At 40.2% G+C, this 22,614-nt stretch overlaps 1 protein-coding gene across 1 annotated transcript in view; it reads left to right on the top strand.

The window, feature by feature from the left end:
* Positions 1 to 22,614, top strand: part of PRKG1 (protein kinase cGMP-dependent 1) — a gene marked incomplete at its 5' end in the record, with an annotated part of 1,033,183 nt that overhangs the window by 720,324 nt on the left and 290,245 nt on the right. Inside the window, one exon of the mRNA XM_080912438.1 lies at positions 6,321 to 6,384. Coding sequence (XP_080768564.1) covers positions 6,321 to 6,384 — 64 coding nt within the window. The remainder of the gene's footprint in view (positions 1 to 6,320; positions 6,385 to 22,614) is intronic.

Below are 22,614 nucleotides of genomic sequence, written 5' to 3' on the forward strand. Positions count from 1 at the left end.
GGTTTATAGCTGTGCCCACTCCTTGCAGTCTCCTCTTCTTTTTCCTGTCTTCTAGCCCATTGTCCTAAAGTATCAGTGAGAGAAACAGCTCTATCCTCAAAGGATCAAAAGAGATGGCTTATTTTGATGCCAAAATGACTGATCATGGCCTGAGATCACAGCTTTAGGGTTCCCCAAATATCATGTCCTAATGAGGTCACCATTTTCTTACTTTTGTTGATGGGTACATCGGGCAGGTAGGTTCTAAGAAAGCAGGGGAAACTTCTCTAGGCCTCAGATGCTATGTGACAACATTTTCAGCCTTTCAGTTGGTGGAAACTAGGTTCTGTTCTTACATTTGACAGTATTTAACCAAAAGTCACCAAAATCTTCAGTCAAACACAGAGAATGGTGATCAGGAGTGTTAAAGATACCCTAGGATAATTTTGATCTGCACTTGTAATGTTTTGACCTCTCTGTACCACTGAAGTTAATCAGCTAATCAGATTTTGTAATGACATCTTTTTTGGAGGAATTCTTATTTATGGAAGTTAAAATAGCTCAGAATTTTTTTAAATCACTGTTTTAGGAAGTATTCAGTCAGTGCCTTCATAATTTCAGCCAACAAATGATACTGAGCTTATGAATTATGATTCTCATTCAACCATTATCCACTTTTTGTGTTTAATGTGTTTTCATCTTTGCAGTAAATGCATGTTCTCAGGAACAAATAAGAGCTTAGTATTTGGATACTGCAGGTCAATCCCCATTCTTTATTCATGTGACTTTGGACCTCATCCTTGATGATGGGGAGACCATCTCAATCTTAATCTCTCTCTCTGCTCATCAGATTCAACAAAGCTCCACCTCTGATTATCTGATTACAGTTATCATGAGGGCAAAGAAGGGCTGGGTATCTCTATGAGGCTCGTTTGTCTATCTAGTATATCCTAGGTTAGAAACACCAAGACTTTGAGCTAAAGAAAAAGAAAAAGAATCATGGTAGGAGAACCTGACTTAGTAGGTGTGTTGCAGAAGACAACAGCTGTTGAAGAACACTTTCAGGTCATGATCAATCATCAATTAGAATGTCTTGGGGGGTAAGTAGCTAGCACAGAGAAAATTGTGTACATAGGAGAACCTAAGAAAAGGAGGTGGAGCTTCGTGGAATCTGCTGAGAGAAAATTGATGGGGGTGGGGGTTGTCTCCCCATCATGTCTTAGGCCCTCAAAGTCACATGAAAAGAAGTGTGGGTTGACCTGCATTGTCCCAACACTATGTCAACTTGACAAAAGCAAGAGCAACCTGAGCAGAGGGATCCTTGATTAAAAAAATGTCCGGAGAAAGATGATGTAGTTGTAGATCACAAGTTTGTGGAGTGATTTTTAAATGATGGATGGAGGTTGGGGGCAGGCCCATTGTTGGTGGGGCTACCTCTGGGCTGGTAGTCCTAGGTTCTATAAGAAAGTAGGCTGAGCAAACCATGGAAAACAAGCCAGTAAGCTACATCTCTTTATAGCGTCTGCATCAACTCTTGTCTCTATGTTCCTGCACTAACCTTCGTCAATGACAAACTAAGTAAGATATGACGTGTAAGTCAAATTAAACTTTTTCCTGCCCATCTTAGTCATTGTTTTTTTTTTTTTTTTTTTTTTTTTTTTTGGTGTTTTTTTTGTTTTGTTCTGTTTTTTTATTTTATTTTTTTTTTTATTTTTTAATCATAGCAATAGAAACCCTGACTAGAAGTCAGTACCAGACAATGGGGTGTTGCTGTGAGAGACCTGACCATCTTGCTTTTGAGAGGAATGTGGAAGGACTTTGGAACGTTGGGCTATGAAAGACGATGAGTATTGAGAGTTCAGTGGGATGTTCTTTAGGAGCTTGGGAGATACAAATGTTGAGAACAGTATGTCAGAGGCCTGGTTTGTGAAGTTCCAGTAAGAAACAAAGACCTTCTTAGGCCATTTGTTTGAAGCATCAGTGGTGTCTGGTCAGTAGGAACTGATGAATCAGCTGGAGTTAACAAGAGACCAGAACCATTAAAGTTAAATCTTCGCTTCCATGATCAATTGATGTTGGTCAGCTGAAGAATCACCTGTGGTTAAGTAGATTAAGAGACCAGCATTATTGAGGTAAACACTTTTGAGATGTGTTTCCTTAGGGTCACCACACTGAAGCTGTGTTCTAAAGGCCAAGAAGGTTGCACATTGTGCTGGCAGTTAACTTTGGTAGTTTAGGTATCCCTCAGATGGAGGTGGTTTTGAAGGCAGGAAGGGGTCATGGGGATCAGCTGAGGCTTGGCACTGTGAGGCAGAGATGACGTTCCCTGAAGAGAACTGAGGAGAAGCTATTGTTGCAAGTGCAGCCTAATTGCAGCAAGAGACCACAACACTTTAGAGATGCCAGGACTGTGGTGAGAATACCAAAAGCAGCAGCAGCAGTGGAGTGTAGCCAGCTGGAGCCTAGAAGTCAAACTGTGTGTGTTGCAGGGGACAGAGCCAGACAAGTGACCCAAGCCCCTTCCTTATAGGAGGCAGGAGATCCTGAGTGGATCCTAGATATTAAACACCAAGTTCTTTGCAGGCTGATGTTCAGTTTTGTTTATATTTCTTGCAGTTTTGTATGCTGTTTATCACTAAAGAAAGTTAGGACTGGAACCCAAGCAGGTCAGGAAGCAGGAGCTGATGCAGAAGCCATGGAGGGATGTTATTTATTGGCTTGCTTGCTCAACCTGCTTCGTATAGAACCCAGGTCTACCAGCCCAGGGATGACACAACCCACAATGGGCTGGGTCCTCCTTCCTTGATCACTAGTTGAGAAAATGCCTTACAGCTGGATCTCATGGAGATAACTCCAGCTTGTGTCAAGTTGACACAAAACCAGCCAATACAATTGACCAATTGTCAACTTGACACACAAATACATCACTATTAAGTCTCAACCCTTATTTTCTTGTTCATCCCTAAAATCTAAATAACCTTAAGGGTCTCACAGTCTTTACAAATTCTTACATATTAAAATTGCAATGCTTTTAAAATATCCAGTCTCTTTTAAAAATCAAATTTCTTTTACAATTCAAAGTCTCTTAACTGTGGGCTCCACTTCTTCCTTCAAGAGGGAAAAATATCATCACACAGTCATAATCAAAAGCAAGATCAATCTCTGACCATCCAATGTCTGGGAATCCACTTATGAACTTCTGGACTTCTCCAAGGGCCTGGGTCACTTCTCCAGCTCTGCCCTTTGTAGCATACACCTTGTCTTTTAGACTCGATCTGACTGTTTTCCACTGTCACTGCTGTTCTTGATGGTTATCTTATGGCACTGGAATCTCTAAACCACTACTGTCACTCCTGGGGCACTAATTACAACTGGGCCTACACCTTGAGAAATGGCCTTTCATGGTCTCTCATGGTACCAAGCCTCGGCTGCTCTTCATGACACCTTCATTCGTTCAAAACCATTACCATCTGGGTAACTCTTAAACATTATCAAGTCCAGCCACAACACAAGGTACAGCATTGGCTATCTCTGGAACACAGCCTCTTTGTGCTCCCAGAAAACACTTCCCAGAAGATTTTACGTCAGTGATGCTGGTCTCTTTTTAATCACCACTAATTTCTTAGCTCCAGCTGACCAGCATCAATAGTCCCAGTAATGCAAAGGTTTTGCTTTAGTAGTTCTGGTATCTTGTTCATCACAGCTGATTCATCAGTCCCAGCTAACCAAAACCACAAAATCTCCACAATCAAAACAGCAACAGCCCTGACAAAAGTCTTTAAATTTTCCCTCTGAAATTTTACAAGCTAGGCCTCCATCTTCTGCACTGTTCTCAACATTATCTTCCAAGCTCCTACAGAACATCCCACAGAACTTTCAGTGTCTCAATGTCTCTTCTAGCTCAAAGTTCCAAAGTCCTTCCACAGTCCTCCCCACAAAATGGTCAGTTTTCCACAGAAATGCCCCACCCCTGGTACCAAATTATCTTAGTAAGGGTTTTTATTCCTGCACAAAGCATCATGACCAAGAAGCAAATTGGGGAGGAAAGCATTTATTCAGCTAACAGTTCTGCATGCTCTTTATCACTAAAGAAAGTCAGGACTGGAACCCAAGCAGGTCAGGAAGCAGGAGCTGTTGCAGAATCCATGGAGATGTTACTTATTGGTTTGCTTCCTCAACCTGCTTTCTTATAGAACCCAGGTCTACCAGCCCAGGGATGGCACCACCCACAATGGGCTGGGCCTTCTCCCTTTGATCACTAGCTGAGAAAATGCCTTACAGCTGGATCTCATGAAAACATTTTTCTCAACTGAGGCTCCTTTCTCTGTGATAACTCAAGCTTTTATGAAGTTGACACAAAAGCATCCAGCACACCCTGGTTCTTCTCTCTTGAAACAAGAAAGTATTTAATTCGTTTCTGATTTCATAGGAGCCCACAGTTAAGAGATTTAGCAACTTTAAAAAGGATTTTAGATTTTTTTAAAGAGAGACTGACTTGTAAAATGTCTTTATAATTTTAAGGCTGCTGGGCTTTTGAAATTTAAGTGTTTTATGTTTATATTAATATACAATCTTGAGGGTGAATGAAAAAGAAAAGTCTGAGTCTTAACAGTGATGTGTTTGTGTGTCAAGATGACAAGAGGTCACTTGCCCTGGCTAATTTTATGTCAACTTGACATAAGTTAGAGTCTTCTGAGATCAAAATTAAGAGAAAGCCTCCATCAGATTAGGCTGCCTGCAAACCTGCAGAACACTTTAAAATTATTTTTATTGGATATTCTCCATATTTACAATTCAGGTGTTATCCCATTTCTACCAGTCCCCTCCCCATCCCCACCCATTGCCTCTGTGAAGGTACTCCATCTCCCAACCTCCCTCTCCTACCTCAGCATTCCCCTCCACTGGGAAAATGGCCCTTTGTTGGACCAAAGTCCTCTCATTGATGGCAGAGTATGACATCCTCTGCTGCATATGCACCTGGAGCCATGGGTCTCTCCATAACAACGCATTGGTTGGTGTTTTAGTTCCTGGGAGCTGTGATAGGTTTAGTTAGTTAATAATTTTGTTCTTCCCATGTGGTTGCAGACCCTTTCAGCTTCTTAAGTCCTTTCTCTAGCTTCTTCATTGGTGTCCTCATGTTTAATCCTATGGTTACCTTCAAGCATCCTCCTCTGTATCAGTATGGCTCTGGCAGAACCTCTATGGAGGCATCCATATCAGGTTCCTGCCAGTAAGCACTATTTGGCATCAGCAGTAGTGCATGGGTTTAGTGGCTGTATATGGGATGGATCCCCAGGTGAGGCAGTCTTTGGATGATCTTTTCTCCAATCCCTGCTCCTCTATTTGTCCCTTTTTTTCCTCCCATGAGTGTCTAAGGACTGAGACATCCACATTCTGGCTTTCCTTCTCTTTGAGCTTCATAAGTTCTGTGAATTTTTTCTTGGGTATTCCAGGCTTTTGGGGGGCTAGTATCAAGTTATCAGTGAGTACATAGCATGAGTGTTCTTTTGTGACTGGGTTACCTCACTCGGGATGATAGCTTCTATTTGCCTAGGAATTTCATGAAGTCATTGTTTTTAGTAGCTGAATAGTACTCCATTGTGTATATGTACCACAATTTCTGTATCCATTTCTCTGCTGAAGGACATCTGGGTTCTTTCTAGCTTCTGGATATTATAAAAAAGGCTGCTATGAACATGGTAGAACATGTGTCCTTGTTAGATGTTGGAGCTTCTTTTGGGTATATTCCCAGGAGTCATATAGTTGGGTCCTCAGAAGTACTATGTCCAATTTTCTGAGGAACTGACAGACTGATTTCCAGAGTGGTTGTACCATCTTACAACCCCACCAACAGTGCAGGATTCAGAAGACCTTTTAAATTAGTGATTGACGAGGGATTGTTCAATCTGTTGTGGTCAGTGCCTTTTCTGTGCTGGTGGTCCTGGGTTCTATTAGAAGTCAAGCTGACCAAGGCATAATGAGCAAGCCAGTAAGCACCTCTCCATGGCCTGTGCATCACCTCCTACTTCTGGATTCCTGCCTTGCTTGATTTCCTGCCCCTACTTTCTCTAATGATTAACAATGATGTGGAAATGTAAGCCAAATAGATCCTTTTCTCTCCAACTTGCTCTTGGTCATGTTGTTTATCACAGCAATAGAAACCCTGAGTGGACTACATACATTCTTTGTTAGACATCAAACACACTGAAGATTCCGCAAATCATTTGGCCATTACCTATAGGTTCTTAGTCATGAAATGTTTAAAGTTTTTCATGCAGCCATATTTGTTATAGCAAGCTGCCATGCAGATGTTCAGCATCTCTTTTTTCTTTGCTTTCCAGTGTTCCAACATTCCAGAGCCTTCCTGATGAAATTCTCAGCAAGCTGGCTGATGTCCTTGAAGAGGTAATTGTTTTGATCCTTTGCACATCTTGAGATGGAACCCAGACTGTGAGCTAAGCCGGGCTGCTTTCTTTCACAGCTCTGGGATGACAAATCAGAAACTACCAAGAGACCTTGCCAGTTTGACCCACACTTTGGGATGATTTGACTTCAAATTAAAAGCAGCTTAGCACACCCAGAACTTACACACAGACACAGACAGACTAGTTACAAGGAGAAAGAGAACATTTCATTGTGGTAAATATAATGTTCTTTTGACATCTGTGAATAGTATTATCCTCATAAGAAAGATCATGTGGAGGCTTATGACTGTGCTACACAAGTTTTAGAAGAGAAAGAACAGTTGAAGAAATTAAAACATTAAGTCAGAAAAAGGAGAAGAAATTCTTACTATAAACACTTGTCCAAAAGGGGTGATGATGCAAGTTTAGGCAATAAATATGCTTCTTTTAACCTTGTGAAATATTCTCATGGTCAATTCCTCATAGAGTTTACATTGTAGAAAGAGAAAGTCTCTCATAACCAGTTACAAGAAAGCCTAACCAATGAACCAGAGTGATGGCTCAGAGGTTAAAAGCCCTTGGTTCTGCAGAGGACCTTGGTTTGGAACACAAACACACATTTTTAAAGGCTTGCTCCTATATTCAATAAAGACAAATGCTGGGGAAAATAATTTAAGCTGAGTTTGAGAAAAAAAAATCTCGGGAATGAGTAAAAAGCATTAGAATTGTCAATTGAATAAAGGGGATGAGAGGAGTGTCCAGGGGCTAAGAAAACCCTCTGTGAAACACCCCTGGGACAAGTGGACCAGGGGGAATTAGGAAACAGTGTGAGGACTCATTAAAATGAGATTGGAGCTGGTCATGGCAAGGTGTGGTTTACACCTGCATAAACCCGTATAAGGCTACACAGGGCAGGCAGTCAAGCAAGGCCTGTTAGTCCACTATTTAGTCTTTCCCTGAGACTGAGATAGAAGCCATTGAACGGCTGTAAGCAGATTAACAGCATTGCTTGGCTTATACTTTTATCACGGTTCCCATGATGGGGCGTATTGGGAATAACAAGAGAGACGGAAGTCACTTGGCTGACTGTCATGAGAAGAAATTGAGAAAAACATGGCAGACACTGATTGGCTTTGAGAGACTAACTTTGCCGGGGCACTACATGGTAAAGCAGACAAGGGAATCAAATATGTCCCCGAGACTGCTCACATGGATATAAGGCAGGGTGGGGTTAGTATTAATATGGGAAAGCCTAGGAGAGGGGAATGTTGGGGTGAAGAGAGGGAGGTAGGATGTGGGGGAATAGGATCCTTGGAGTCCTCAGCAGATTAGGTGGCTTGGAGCAGTATTTGACAAGGAGCTGTTGGTTATCTAAGTGTTATTCTGGGGGAGCAAATGTGGATGAGGACTCGGCAGAATGTGAAAGCTGGTAGCAGCTATAATGTAGCAAAACAGCAGGAATGTAGCTGAGTGGGGGCGGGGCAAAGTGGATGAGGAAAATAATGGAAAGTGCTGAGGAAAAACCTCAAAACAATAAACAAAAATTACGATTAAAAATGTCAATCATACACACTAAAGTGTAAGCATATAACATACTTTTGGCTTAGTAATTATAAATGAAGTCTTACTAATCAGATACATATGTATGATTAACTAACAGAAGTGGGGAAAGGGATCTATGCAGAAAAAGGAAAGTGAGTGAGTGAGTGAGTGAGTGAATGAATGAATGAATGAATGAATGGATGGGAGGACACAGAATAAAGGTCTGACTTTATCTTAAGAGTTCAGCTGTAAGAGACAGGCGAGTAAACGGGGCCCAGTAGAACCTGGGGAAATATCAAGAGTCCTCAGAACTTGCTGTCGAATTTTGTTTAAAAGGCAAAGGCACCAATAGAGAAGGTCAATGGATGGACAGGGGAAATGGTGCTGGTGGAGACCTGGAAACACAATGAAGTGCAAACAGCACCCTGCACAAGAAGGCAGGTGTTCCAGGAGAGGCAGGGCAGTGGGTGTCTATGGAGTGAGTGGGCTGGCACAGTGGACAGAGCTATGCAGATCCTGACTGACCATTTTGTTTCCTTGGTGATATGGAAAGCAAGGACATAAACAGAATATGGGAAGGGCAGGCAGGTGACTGGCTTACAGAGATCGATGGTGGGGGAAATGGAGGTTTAGAAAAATGGTGAGATTACCAAGAATCATGGAGGCTCAATTTGATGCTAGCAGTTTCTTATCTAAATTAAACTAGAAAGAGAAAGATTTGTTTAATTAATTTATTAGGGGTCTTGCTTTATAGGCCAGGCTGATCTTGAACTCTCCATCCTCCTGCCTCAATTGCCAAAGTGCTGGGAAGACAGGTGTGCCTCATCATGCCTGGTTCAGTTTTTCTTTCATTTTAAGTCTCTGTTTCTTCCTTGTGTGTGGATTCAGGTTCTTTTGAGGCTGATAACTGGACTTGACCAGGACTGTTAGTTTTCCAAGGGAGGATGACGTGATTGAGTGAGGGAACAGGTCACTGAGGACATATGCAAGAAAGATCAAAAGGGTTGATTCTGGAACTTGAATTGGGTAAGGCCAGATGTCTTTAGTTTTGTAAGGTTGGAGTTAGGATGTTGGAGTGGCCAGACATGAGAGGAACTAAGAATATTTCTGTCTCTAGGTAGAAGCTGTACTGGAAGATCTGTGGTCCATTCATAAATTCTTTGAGGCTTATTAAAGTCAGCTGTCCTATGATTTATTGATCTCTTTCATGTGTGACCACAAAGTGAATTGGAGCGTGGCTGCATTTGACTTCTGTGTTCAAGTATAAAAGAAATTCATCACAAGAAGTCTGGGTGTATTTCTCTCTGGATGTGCTGACCTGTAATCTCTGTAAATGGAAACTGCTTTTCCCAGGAGGACTTTTGGCTTTTGTTTGCTTCGTGAAATACATGGCAGAACTCTCTGATGAATGTGAGTGTACTTGGTTTCACACACACACACACACACACACACACACACACACACAAACACATACAGACACAAACACACACAACACACAAACACACACAACACACACAAACACATACAAAAACATATACATACACTCACACACTGTGTGATATCCATATTGTGGTTTGTGTGTCTGTGTTCAAAGAAATCAAACAGAAGCACAAATTCATTAGCCCAAATCAACACTTTTATAAAGCAAAACAAAACCAAGAGCCCGTGAAATCCTTTAATCATTTTTTCTTCCTCACAGCTGTGAAAGTGTTTGTGCTGTCTTATGTAACAATAGCCACAATAGCTCACAATGTGTTTTAGTATTTGGGGCTGTATTTTTTCTTTCTTCCTTGTATCGTACGTGTATGTGTAAAGGTGTGTAGTGTACAGATGGATTCGTGGAGATCATAGGTGGACACTGAATGTCTTCTATTACTGTTCACTGTGACTTTTTGAGACAGCCTCTCACAGAACTGTAAGCTAATTGATTCAGCTAATCTGGAGGCTGAGCCCCGGGATCCTCCTGTGTCCACACCCTCAGCACTGGGATTATAAGTATGTGCTGCCATGCCTGCCTTTCACAGGGGAGCTGGGGATCTGAACGCTGGCTGTCATGATTTCAAGGGACGCAGTTGACTGCTGAGCCATCTCCCCAGTCTCTAAGACACACTTCCAATTAGATGTTCAGATGCAGTACAAAAGGGAGCAGGCAGTTTAGTCCCACACATTTGTCTTTAGGGCATCACTATGAAGTAAGAGCACCAAGTATAGATGTGCTATCCAGTGCAGGAGAAACGCTTAAATTGACCAAACAATAACAAGAGACGTTAGATCGGAATAACTAATCAGATAAAATGAAACAAAAGCAATAGCAATATAACTTAACAGCAAAGATAAATAAATGTACGTGCACAATAATTAACACATCTGCCACTATCCATAAATGGAAAAAATCCAAAATTGTTTTGTAAGTACTATCATTATGACCAATAAGTAAGATTGCAGCTCTGTTTATTTGGCAGACATTTATGGAACACCTGCTAGGTGTCATGAGTTGCTCCGGACCTCTGGGATTCAGGCTCTGCTATTCCATGGCATGTGTTCCAGGGGTTACAGATAAGGGAGGAAGTACATATCATCAAATGGTAAGCCCACCGATGCCACTATTGACAGAAAAGCCTTAGCTGGGCATAGTGGTTCAAATGTGGTTGACTTAGATAAACCCTGCAGCCAAAGTTAAAAAACGAACCAAGCACTGAGCCAGGTGTCTCTGACAAGTATATTCTCAGAAAAAGAGTGGTAAATGCATAGGTTATTTAATAAAAACATGTTTTATTGAAAACTTTACACTGGAGCATCAATTTAGGTCAACCAATGCACCAGATACAACTATGTTCCTTATCTAAGGAGTGAGGCATTTGTGCTGGGTTTAGCTCTCCTGATTTTGGGCAGAAAAATAAAGTATATCAGAACCACTTCTCGCCTGCATTGATGCCCTTTTCATGCCCAATAGTTCTGTTTAAACCTTCCGTTGGGTTTTTGTAGAATGAAAGACCTCTTCTTCAAGAACATTTTAGGGACTTTACTATTTAGTCTGCATCTTTTTCTAAGACTGAATTGATCATGGACACACTCAAGTGTAGATTACACATCATTCTAATCTGTGTCCTGAACAATGCGAGTATTTGCTTCAGGTACTGCATATCCAAGCTACTACTGCAATGACAAGAGCATAGACACATAACTACTCGTAATTTTTGATTACTAAAAGGGACATTATGATAAATAAGAGGCAAAATGATGATTGAAGGAAAAGAACATTATGAGAAATAAGTGGTCAAAAACGATGAAGTGAAAGTGAAAAGTTTACAGCTCAGTATGGCTTGAATGTCTGTACCAAGGCTCTCCTGTGATTATCTAATCCGGACACCATCTTGGAAGCGGGTTATAGAAGATGTACTCCTAGCTACCAGTAACAGCGGAGATCCAGGGACACAGGCAAAGTACACGGGAGAGATCGGAACCAATCACTGACAACAAGACCACCTATAATCAGAGACAACAGGATGTCAAGACGAAAGCAAAAGAACTTACCCAGTGGAAACCAAGACAACCTGGCAACACCAGAACCCAGTTCTCCCATCACAGCAAACAGCGGAATGCCAAACACTCCAGAAAAAGAAGATGCAGACCCGAAATCATACCTCAAGATGATGATAGAGATACTTAAACAAGAATGGGAAAAAAGCATAAAGAAATATAAGATTTTTAAAGAGGAAACAAAAAAAGAAACACTCAAAGAAATCAAAGAACTAGAGAAAAACAGAACCAAAGAGATGAAGGAATTGAAGAAGGAATTTAAAATGGAAATGGAAACAATAAAGAGAACACTAAAAGAGACAACCCTGGAGGTAGAAAACCTAAAAAAGAAATCAGTAGTCACAGATGCAAGCATCTCCAACAGACTACAAGCGATGGAAAAGAGAATCTCAGGGGCCGATGACAACATGGAAAACATAGACAAAACAATCAGAGAAGATGCAAAAGCCAAAAAGCTCCTAATCCAAAATATCCAGGATATCCAGGACACAATGAGAAGACCAAACCTAAGGATAATAGGAATAGAAGAGGGAGAAAAATATCAACTAAGAAGCACAGTAAATATCTTCAACAAAATTGTAGAAGAAAACTTCCTTACCCTTAAGAATGAGATGACCACGAGCATAAAAGAAGCCTACAGAACTCCAAATAGAGTGGACCAAAAAAGAAATTATCCTGACACATAATAGTCAAAACGCCAAGTGCCCAAGGCAAAGAAAGAATACTAAAAGCAGTAAGGGAAAAAGGTCATGTAACATATAAAGGCAGACCAATCAGAATCACACCCAACTTCTCAACAGAAACTGTGAAAGCTAGAAGATCCTGGACAGACATCATGCAGACCCTAAGAAAACACAAGTGTCAGCCCAAGCTGCTATACCCAGCAAAACTCTCAATCACCATAGATGGAGAGACCAAGATAGTCCAGGACAAAACTAAATTTACACAATATCTGAACACAAATCCAGCACTACAATGAATTATAGGTGGAAAACCAAATACAAGGAGGGAAACTACATCCTAGTAAAAACAAGAAAATACCAAAGCAAGAAAACCAAAAGAAGAAAAACACACAGCCACAATTCTACCTCTAAAAGTGAAAACAGCAGGAAACAGCAACCACTATTCCTTAATATCTGTTAACAAAAATGGACTCAATTCCCCAATAAAAAGGTATAGGCTATCAGACTGGATACATAAACAGAATCCAGCATTTTGTTGCATACAGAAAACTCATCTCAGAGACAAGGACAGACACTATGTCAGAGTAAAAGGTTGGGGAAAAAAGCCTTCCAAGCAAACATCCCCAAGAAGCAAGCTGGAGTGGCTATTCTAATATCAAATAAAATAGATTTTCAACCAAAAATTATCAAAAAAGATAAGGAAGGACACTTTTTACTCTTTATGGGGAAAATTTGTCAGGAGGAATTCTCAATCCTTAACATATATGCTCCATATACAAGAGCACACATATTCATAAAACAAACCCAACTAAAGCTCAAAAAATACATTGCACCCCACACAATAATAGTGGGACACCTCAAAACTCCAATCTCATCAAAGGACAGATCATGGAAATAGAAACTGAACAAGAACGCAGTGAAACTAGCAGAGGTTGAACCAATTGAAATTAATAGACATCTATAGAACATTTCATCCTAAAACAAAAGAATACACCTTCCTCTCAGCACCTCACAGCACCTTCTCCAAAACTGACCAAATAATCAGTCACAAAACAAGCCTCAATAGATATAAGAAGATTGAAATACTCCCATGCATCCTATCAGATCACCATGGTCTAAAGCTGGTCTTTAATAACAACAAATACAACAAAAAGCCCATATACACATGGAAACTAAACAATGCTCGATTAAAAAATACCATGGTCAAAGAAGAAATAAAGAAAGAAATAAAGGATTTTCTAGAATTCAATGAAAATGAAAACACAACAAACCCAAACCTATGGGATAAAATGAAAGTGGCAATGAGAGGAAAACTCATAGCTCTGAGTGTTTCCACAAAGAAACTGGAGAGAGTATACACTACCAACTTGACAGCACAGTTTAAAGCTCTAGAACAAACGGAAGCATATACACGAAATAGGAGTAGACTGCAAAAAATAATCAAACTCAGAGCAGAAATTGACCAAATAGAAACAAACAAACAAAAAAAAACAAAACAAAACAAAAAAATTTCAAAGAATCAACAAAACCGAGAGCTGGTTCTTTGAAAAAATTAACAAGATTGAATAACCCATAGGAAGACTAACTAGAGGGCAAATAGAGAGTATCCAAATTAACAAAATCAGAAATTAAAGTGGAGACATAACAACCGAAACTGAGGAAATTTAAAAAATCATCAGATCCTACTACAAAAGCCTATACTTAACAAAGCTGGAAAATCTGGAGGAAATGGATGAATTCCTAGACAGATAAGAGATACTAAATTTAAACCAGGACCAGGTAATCCACCTAAATAATCCCATACTACCTAAAGAAATAGAAGCAATCATCAAAAGCCTCCCAAACATAAAAGCCCAGATCCAGATGGGTTCAGTGCAGAATTCTATCAGACATTTATTGATGACCTAATACAAATAATCTCCAAACAATTCCACAAAATAGAGTTAGATGGCACACTACCTAACTTATTTTTTTTTTGTCTTCAAAACAAGATTTATTTTTTTTAACATGAAAATACATGGAAAATACATTGGTCTCTTATCGGGTTACAAATAAGACTCAAATTATTAATCATAACAAGAAGTGTTTCTTGAGATATTTCCATCTACACAAAAGACTAACAGCTTATTATTTTTTTAAAGATTTTAAACATTTTTTGCTTAAAATTATACATTTTTGTCAGTACTGTTTTTTCAGACATTAAAATAAATTTTACATAAAACCATGTGAATATGTTTTTTAGTCAGTACTTGATTTTTTTCAAGGGCTTGACAGTATGCATTGAAAACGTACTAGTTGCAATAAGCGTAAAGTACATGCAAAACAAAATGCAACATGGAAATAGTCAAAGTCTTCTTGTTTTGTGAATATATGTATAGTTTTTGTTTTCTTTATTTCTTGGACTTCATACAGTCTGTGAGTTGTTTCTGGGGGAGTGCAAGCCTCTGGGGTTAGCATCCCACTATCAGTGACTGCATATTATGTCTGTTCTTTTGTGACTGGGTTATCTCACTCAGGATGATCTTCTCTAGATGCAGCCATTTTCTTAAGAATTTGGTTAAGTCATTGTTTCTGGTGGCTGAGTAGTATTCCATTGTGTATATGTACCACAATTTTTGTATCCATTCGTCTTCTGAAGGACATCTGGGTTCCTTCCAGCTTCTGGCTATTATAAATAGAGCCGCTATGAACATTGTGGTGCATATATCTTTGTTGTGTATTAAAGTGTCTCTGGGGTATATGCCCAGAAGTGGAATAGCTGGGTCTTCAGGTAGTACTATATCCAATTTTCTGAGGTATCGCCAGACAGATTTCCAGAGTGGTTGTATTAGCTTGCAACCCCACCAACAGTGAAGAAGTGTTCCTATTTCTCCGCAGCCTCGCCAGCATCTGCTGTCATCTGAGTTTTGGATCTTGGCCAATCTGACTGGTGTGAGGTGGAATCTTAGGGTTGTTTTGATTTGCATTTCCCTGATGGCTAAGGATGTCGAGCACTTCCTCAGATGTTTCTCGGCCATTCGGTGTTCCTCAACTGAAAATGATTTGTTTAGCTCTGTACCCCATTTTTTAATAGGGTTATTTGATTCTCTGGTGTCTAGCTTTTTGAGTTCCTTGTACACCTTGGATATTAGGCCTCTATCTGATGTGGTGTTGGTAAAGATCTTTTCCCATTCTGTTGGTTGCCGTTTTGTTTTCTTGACGATGTCTTTAGCCTTACAGAAACTTTGCAATCTCATTAAGTCCCATTTGTTAATCTTTGACCTTAGAGCTTGAGCCATTGGTGTTTTGTTCAGGAAATTTTCTCCTGTGCCTATGTGTTCTAAGGTTTTTCCCTACTTTCTCATCTAATAGTTCCAGTGTATCTGGTTTAATGTGGAGATCTTTAATCCACTTACACTTGAGCTTTGCACAAGGAGATAAGAACGGGTCTATTTTCATTCTTTTGCATGTTGAGTGCCAGTTTGACCAGCACCATTTGTTAAATAGGCTGTCCTTTTTCCATTGAATGTTTACTGCTCCTTTGTCAAAAATCAGGTGACCATATACATGAGGGCTCATTTCTGGATCTTCTATTCTATTCCATTGATCCACTTGCCTATTTCTGTACCAGTACCATGCAGTTTTCAGCACAATTGCCTTGTAATATAGCTTGAGGTCAGGGATAGTGATTCCCGCTGATGTTTTTTTGTTGTTGAGGATGGTTTTCGCTATTCTAGGTCTTTTGTTATTCCATATGAAATTGCACATTGATCTTTCCAATTCCATGAAGAACTGGGTTGGAATTTTGATGGGGATTGCATTGAATCTGTAGATTGCTTTTGGTAGGATGGCCATTTTTAAGATGTTGATCTTTCCAATCCATGAGCATGGGAGATCTTTCCATTTTCTGAGATCCTCCTCAATTTCTTTCTTTAGAGGTTTGAAGTTCTTGTCATACAGGTCCTTTACTTCCTTAGTTAGAGTCACACCAAGGTATTTCATAGTTTTTGTAACGATTGTGAAGGGTACCTTTTCCCTAATTTCTTTCTCCACATGTTTGTCCTTTGAGTATAGGAAGGCTACTGATTTGTTTGAGTTAATTTTGTATCCGGCCACTTTGCTGAACTTGTTTATCAGCTGTAGGAGTTCTCTGGTGGAATTTTTGGGGTCACTCAAGTACACTATCATGTCATCGGCAAAGAGTGATGTTTTTATCTCTTCCTTTCCGATTTGTATCCCCTTGATCTCCTTTTGCTGTCTAATTGCTCCAGCCAGGACTTCCAGTACTATGTTGAATAGGTAGGGAGAGAGTGGGCAGCCTTGTCGAGTCCCTGATTTTAGTGGGATTGCTTCAAGTTTCTCGCCATTAAGTTTGATGTTGGCTGTTGGTTTGCTGTATATTGCTTTTATTATGTTTAAATATGGGCCTTGGATTCCTGTTCTTTCCAGGACTTTTAACATGAAGGGGTGTTGGATTTTGTCGAATGCTTTCTCAGCATCTAGTGAGATGACCATGTGATTTTGGTCTTTAAGTTTGTTTATATGGTGGATTACATTGATGGATTTCCTTATGTTAAACCATCCCTGCATCCCAGGGATGAAGCCTACTTGGTCATGATGAATGATGGTTTTGATGTGTTCTTGGATTCGGTTTGCAAGGATTTTGTTGAGTATTTTTGCATCAATGTTCATAAGTGAGATTGGTCTGAAGTTCTCTTTCCTTGTAGAGTCTTTGTGTGGCTTAGGTACGAGGGTTATTGTAGCCTCGAAAAATGAGTTGGGTAATATTCCATCTGATTCTATCTTTTGGAATAGCTTGGCGAATATTGGTGTTATATCCCCAATAAATGTCTGATAAAATTCTGCACTGAACCCGTCTGGACCTGGGCTTTTTTTGGTTGGGAGGCTTTTGATGACTTCTTCTATTTCTTTAGGTGTTATAGGGTTATTTAGATGGTTTACTTGGTCCTGGTTCAACTTTGGGACCTTGTATCTGTCTAGGAATTCGTCCATTTCCTCCAGATTTTCCAATTTTGTGGAGTATAAGTTTTTGTAGTAGGATCTGATGATTTCTTGAATTTCCTTAGTTTCAGTTGTTATGTCACCACTTTCCTTTCTGATTTTGTTAATTTGGATACTCTCTCTTTGCCCTTTAGTTAGTCTGGCTAGGGGTTTATCAATCTTGTTGATTTTCTCAAAGAACCAACTCTTTGTTTTGTTGATTTTTTCAATGGTTTTTTTTGTTTCTATTTGGTCTATTTCTGCCCTAATTTTGATTATTTCTTGCCGTCTACTCTTTTTGGGTATATCTGCTTCCTTTTGTTCTAGTGCTTTTAGCTGTGCTGTCAGGTTGCTGATGTGAGCTCTCTCCAGTTTCTTCTTGGAAGCACTTAGGGCAATGAGTTTTTCTCTCAATACTGCTTTCATTGCATCCCATAGGTTTGGGTATGTTGTGTTTTCGTTTTCGTTGAATTCTAGAAAATCCTTAATTTCTTTCTTTATTTCTTCTTTGACCCTGCTATCCTTTAACAGAGTGTTGTTTAGTTTCCATGTGTATGTGGGCATTTTGTTGTCTTTGTTGTTGTTAAAGACCAGCCGTAGACCATGGTGATCTGAGAGGATGCATGGGAGTATTTCAATCTTCTTATATCGATGAAGGCTCGTTCTGTGTCCAATTATGTGGTCAATTTTCGAGAAGGTGCCATGGGGTGGTGAGAAGACGGTGTATTCTTTTACTTTAGGATAGTATGTTCTGTATATATCTATTAATTCTAGTTGTTTCAAAGTCTCTGCTAGTTTTGCAGTGTCCTTGTTCAGTTTCTGTTTCCCTGATCTGTCCATTGGTGAGAGTGGGGTGTTAAAGTCTCCCACTATTATTGTGTGGGGTGAAATGTATTTTTTGAGCTTTAGTAGAGTTTCTTTTATGAATGTGGGTGATTTTTTATTTGGAGCATATATGTTAAGGATTGAGAGTTCCTCCTGACAGATTTCCCCGGTAATGCGTAAAAAGTGTCCTTCTTTATCTTTTTTGATAACTTTTGGTTGGAAATTTACTTTATTCGATATTAGAATAGCCACTCCAGCTTGCTTCTTGGAGCTGTTTGCTTGGAAGTTTTTTTCCCACCCTTTTACTCTGAGATAGTGTCTGTCTCTGTCTCTGAGATGAGTTTCCTGTATGCAGCAAAAGGCTGGATTTTGTTTATGTATCCAGTCTGATAGTCTATGTCTCTTTATTGGGGAGTTGAGACCATTTATGTTAATAGATATCAAGGAATAATTGTTTCTGTTTCCTGCCATTTTTGCTTTTTTGGGTTGAGTTGTGTCTGTGTTTTTTTCTTTAGTTTTCTTGTTTAGAAGTTTTCTTGTTTTTACTAGGCTGTATTTTCCCTCCTTGTATTGGGTTTTCCACCTATAATTCGTTGTAGTGCTGGGTTTGTGGTCAGATATTGTGTGAATTTTGATTTGTCTTGAAATATCTTTGTCTCTCCATCGATGGTGATTGATAGTTTTGCTGGGTATAGCAGCTTGGGCTGGCACTTGTGCTGTCTTAAGGAGTGCATGATGTCTGTCCAGGCTCTTCTAGCTTTCATAGTCCCTGTTGAGAAATCGGGTGTGAGTCTGATTGGTCTGCCTTTATATATTACCTGACCTTTTTCCCTTACTGCTTTTAGTATTCTTTCTTTACTTTGGGCACTTGATGTTTTTACTATTATGTGTCGGGAGGTATTTCTTTTCTGGTCCAACCTATTTGGAGTTCTGAAGGCTTCTTTTATGCTCGTAGTCATCTCATTCTTGAGGGTAGGGAAGTTTTCTTCTATGATTTTGTTGAAGATATTTACTGTGCCTCTTAGTTGATACTCTTCTCCCTCTTCTATTCCTATTATCCTTAGGTTCGGTCTTCTCATTGTGTCTTGTATTTCCTGGACATTTTGGGTTAGGAGCTTTTTGTTTTTTGCATCTTCTCTGGCTGTTTTGTCTAAGTTTGCAATGTTGTCTTCTGCCCCCGAGATTCTCTCCTCGATCTCTTGTAATCTGTTGGAAATGCTTGCTTCTGTGACTCCTGATTTCTTTTTTTGGTGTTCTGACTCTAGGGTTATCTCTTTTAGCGCTTTCTTTATTGTGTCAATTTCTGTTTTAATTTCCCTCTTCCATTCCTTTATTTCTTTGGTTCTGTTTTCGTCTCGTTCTTTGAGTTCTTTGAGTGTTTTTCTTGTTTCTTCTTTAAAAGCTTCTGAATCTTTTTGCTTTTCCTCCCTTTCTTGTTTAAGTAACTCTATCAGTGTCTTGAGGCATGTTTTCAGGTCTGTGTCTTCTTTCTCTGGAGTGTTTGGAATTCCTATGTTTGCTACTATCGGAGAGCTGGGTTCTGGTGTTGCTAGATTGTCTTGGTTTCCTTGGGATATACTCTTTCTCTTTCCTCTTGCCATTTTGTTGTCAGTGATATGTTCTTGCCTTTCCCTTGTATCTGGTCTGTGTCCCTGGTACACTTTCCGTGTGCATTCCTCAGAGATCTCTCTACTCCCCAGCAGCCCAGGTTCCGGGTGGCAGCTGGGACAGGCTCTGCTCTGCGTCCTGAAGTCGCCCCCGGGTGGGAACAGACGTTCCTAAGATCTGTTCCTGGTCACAGATGCTCAGCCTCTCCGAGCCACCTTTCCGGCTGGCTGTTGGGCCAGGCCCTGCTCTGTGACCTGAAGTCGTCTCCGGGTGGGAACAGAAGTTTCTAAGATCTGTTCCCGGTCACTGGATCGAGGAGGACAGGGCAGGTCAGGGCAGGGGGTGCCCTTTCCCTGTGCACTCCGCAGAGATCCCTCTGCTCCCCCGCTGCCTAGGTCTCCCACTCACCAGTTGCTCAGCCTGTACGAGCCGCCTTTCTGGCTGGTGGTTGGGCCAGGCTCTGCTCTGCGTCCTGAAGTCGCCCCCGGGTGGGAACAGAAGTTCCTAAGATCTGTTCCAGGTCACAGTAGCTCAGCCTGTACGAGCCGCCTTTCCAGCTGGTGGTTGGGCCAGGCTCTGCTCTGCGTCCTGAAGTCCTCTCCGGGTGGGAACAGAAGTTCCTAAGATCTGTTCCCAGTCACAGTTGCTCAGCCTGTACGAGCCGCCTTTCCGGCTGGTGGTTGGGCCAGGCTCTGCTCTGCATCCTCCTAACTTATTTTTTGAGGCCACAATAACTCTTGTTCCTCAACCACACAAAGACCCTACAAGGAAAGAGAACTTCAGATCAATCTCACTTATGAACATTGATGCAAAAATACTCAACACAATCCTTGCAAACCAAATCCAAGAACACGTCAAAATTATCATTCACTTTGATCAAGTAGACCTTATCTTATCCCTGGGATGCAGGGATGGTTTAATATATGGAAATCCATCAATGTAATCCACGATATAAACAAACTCAAAGAAAAAAAACCACATGGTCATCTCACTAGATGTTGCATTTGACAAAATTCAACACCCCTTCATGTTAAAAGTTTTGGAAAGAACAGGAATCCAAGGCCTGTACCTAAACATAATAAAAGCAATATACAGCAAATAGTCAACATCAAACTCAATGGTGAGAAACTTGACGCAATCCCACTAAAATCAGGGACTAGACTCAGCTGCCCACTCTCTCCCTCCCTATTCAACATAGTACTGGAAGTCCTGGCTGGAGCAATTAGAGAGCAAAAGGAAATCAAAGAGATACAAATTGGAAAGGAAGAAGTAAAAAACATCACTATTTGCAGATGACATGATAGTGTAATTAAGCGACCCCAAAAATTCCATGAGAGAACTCCTACAGCTGATAAACAAGTTGAGCAAAGTGGCTGGATATAAAATTAACTCAAACAAATCAGTAGCCTTCCTCAACTCAAAGGACAAACATGCAGAGAAAGAAATTAGGAAAAAGATACCCTTCACAATAGCCAAAAACAGTATGAAATACCTTGGTGTGACTCTAACTAAGCAAGTGAAGGACCTGTACGACAAGAACTTCAAATCTCTAAAAAAGGAAATCTAGGAAGACCTCAGAAAATGGAAAGATCTCCCATGGTCATGGATGGGAAGGATCAATATTGTAAAAATGGCCATCTTACCAAAAGCAATCTACAGATTCAATGCAATCCACATCAAAATTCCAACCCAATTCTTCATAGAGTTGGAAAGAGCAATGTGCAATTTCATCTGGAATAACAAAAAACCTAGAATAGCAAAATCCATCCTCAACAACAAGAAAACATCTGCAGGAATCACCATCCCTGACCTCAAGCTATATTACAAGGCATTTGTGTCAAAAACTTCATCGTACAGGTACAGAGATAGGCACATGGATCAATGTAATAGAATAGAAGATCCAGAAATGAACCCTCACACATCTGGTCACTTGATTTTTGTCAAAGGATCTGTAAACATTCAATGGAAAAGGGACAGCCTATTCAACAAATGGTGTTGGTCCAACTGGCACTCAGGACGAAGAAGAATGAATATAGACCCTTTCGTATCTCCTTGTACAGAGCTCAAGTGCGAGTAGATCAAAGATTTCCAGATTAAACCGGGTACACTTAAAGTATTAGAAGAGAAAGTAGGGAAAACCTTAGAACACATAGGCACAGGAGAAAATTTCCTGAACAGAACACCAACAGCTCATGCTCTATGGTCAAATATGGACAAATGGGACTTAATGTGGTTGCAAAGTTTCTGTAAGGCTAAGGACACTGTCAAGAAAACCAAATGGCAGCCAACAGCTTGGGAAAAGATCTTTACCAACCCCACATCTGATAGAGGCCTACTATCCAAGGTATACAAAGAACTCAAGAATTTAGATACCAGAGAATCAAACAACCCTATTTAAAAATGGGGTATAGAGCCAAACAAAAAGTTCTCAATCGAGGAATATCAAATGGCTGAGAAACATTTAAGGGAGTGCCCAATGTCATTAGCCATCAGGGAAATGCAAATCAAAACAACCCTGAGATTCCACCTCACACCAGTCAGAATGGCTAAGATCAAAAATTCAGATAACAGCAGATGCTGGTGAGGATGTGGACAAAGAGGAACACTTCTCCACTGTTGGTGGGTTTGTAAGCTGGTACAACCACTCTGGAAATCAGTCTGGCGATTCTTTAGAAAATTGGACATAGTACTACCTGAAGATCCAGTTATTCCATTTCTGGGCATATACCCCTGAGAAACTCCAACATACAACAAAAACACATGCACCACAATGTTCATAGCAGCCCTATTTATAATAGCCAGAAGCTGGAAAGAACCTAGATGTCCTTCAGTAGTTTAATGGTATATTTACACAATGGAGTACTACTCAGCTATCAGAAACAATGACTTTATGAAATTCCTAGGAAAATGGATGCATCTAGAGAATATCATCCTGAGTGAGATAACCCAGTCACAAAAGAACAGATATAATATGCAGTCACTGATAATTGGATACTAACCCCAGAAAGCTCTGAACACCCCAGAAACAACTTACAGACTTTATGAAGTTCAAG

Source organism: Micromys minutus, assembly GCF_963924665.1.
Source record: "Micromys minutus genome assembly, chromosome: 2".
Classification (NCBI taxonomy): Eukaryota; Metazoa; Chordata; class Mammalia; order Rodentia; family Muridae; genus Micromys; species Micromys minutus.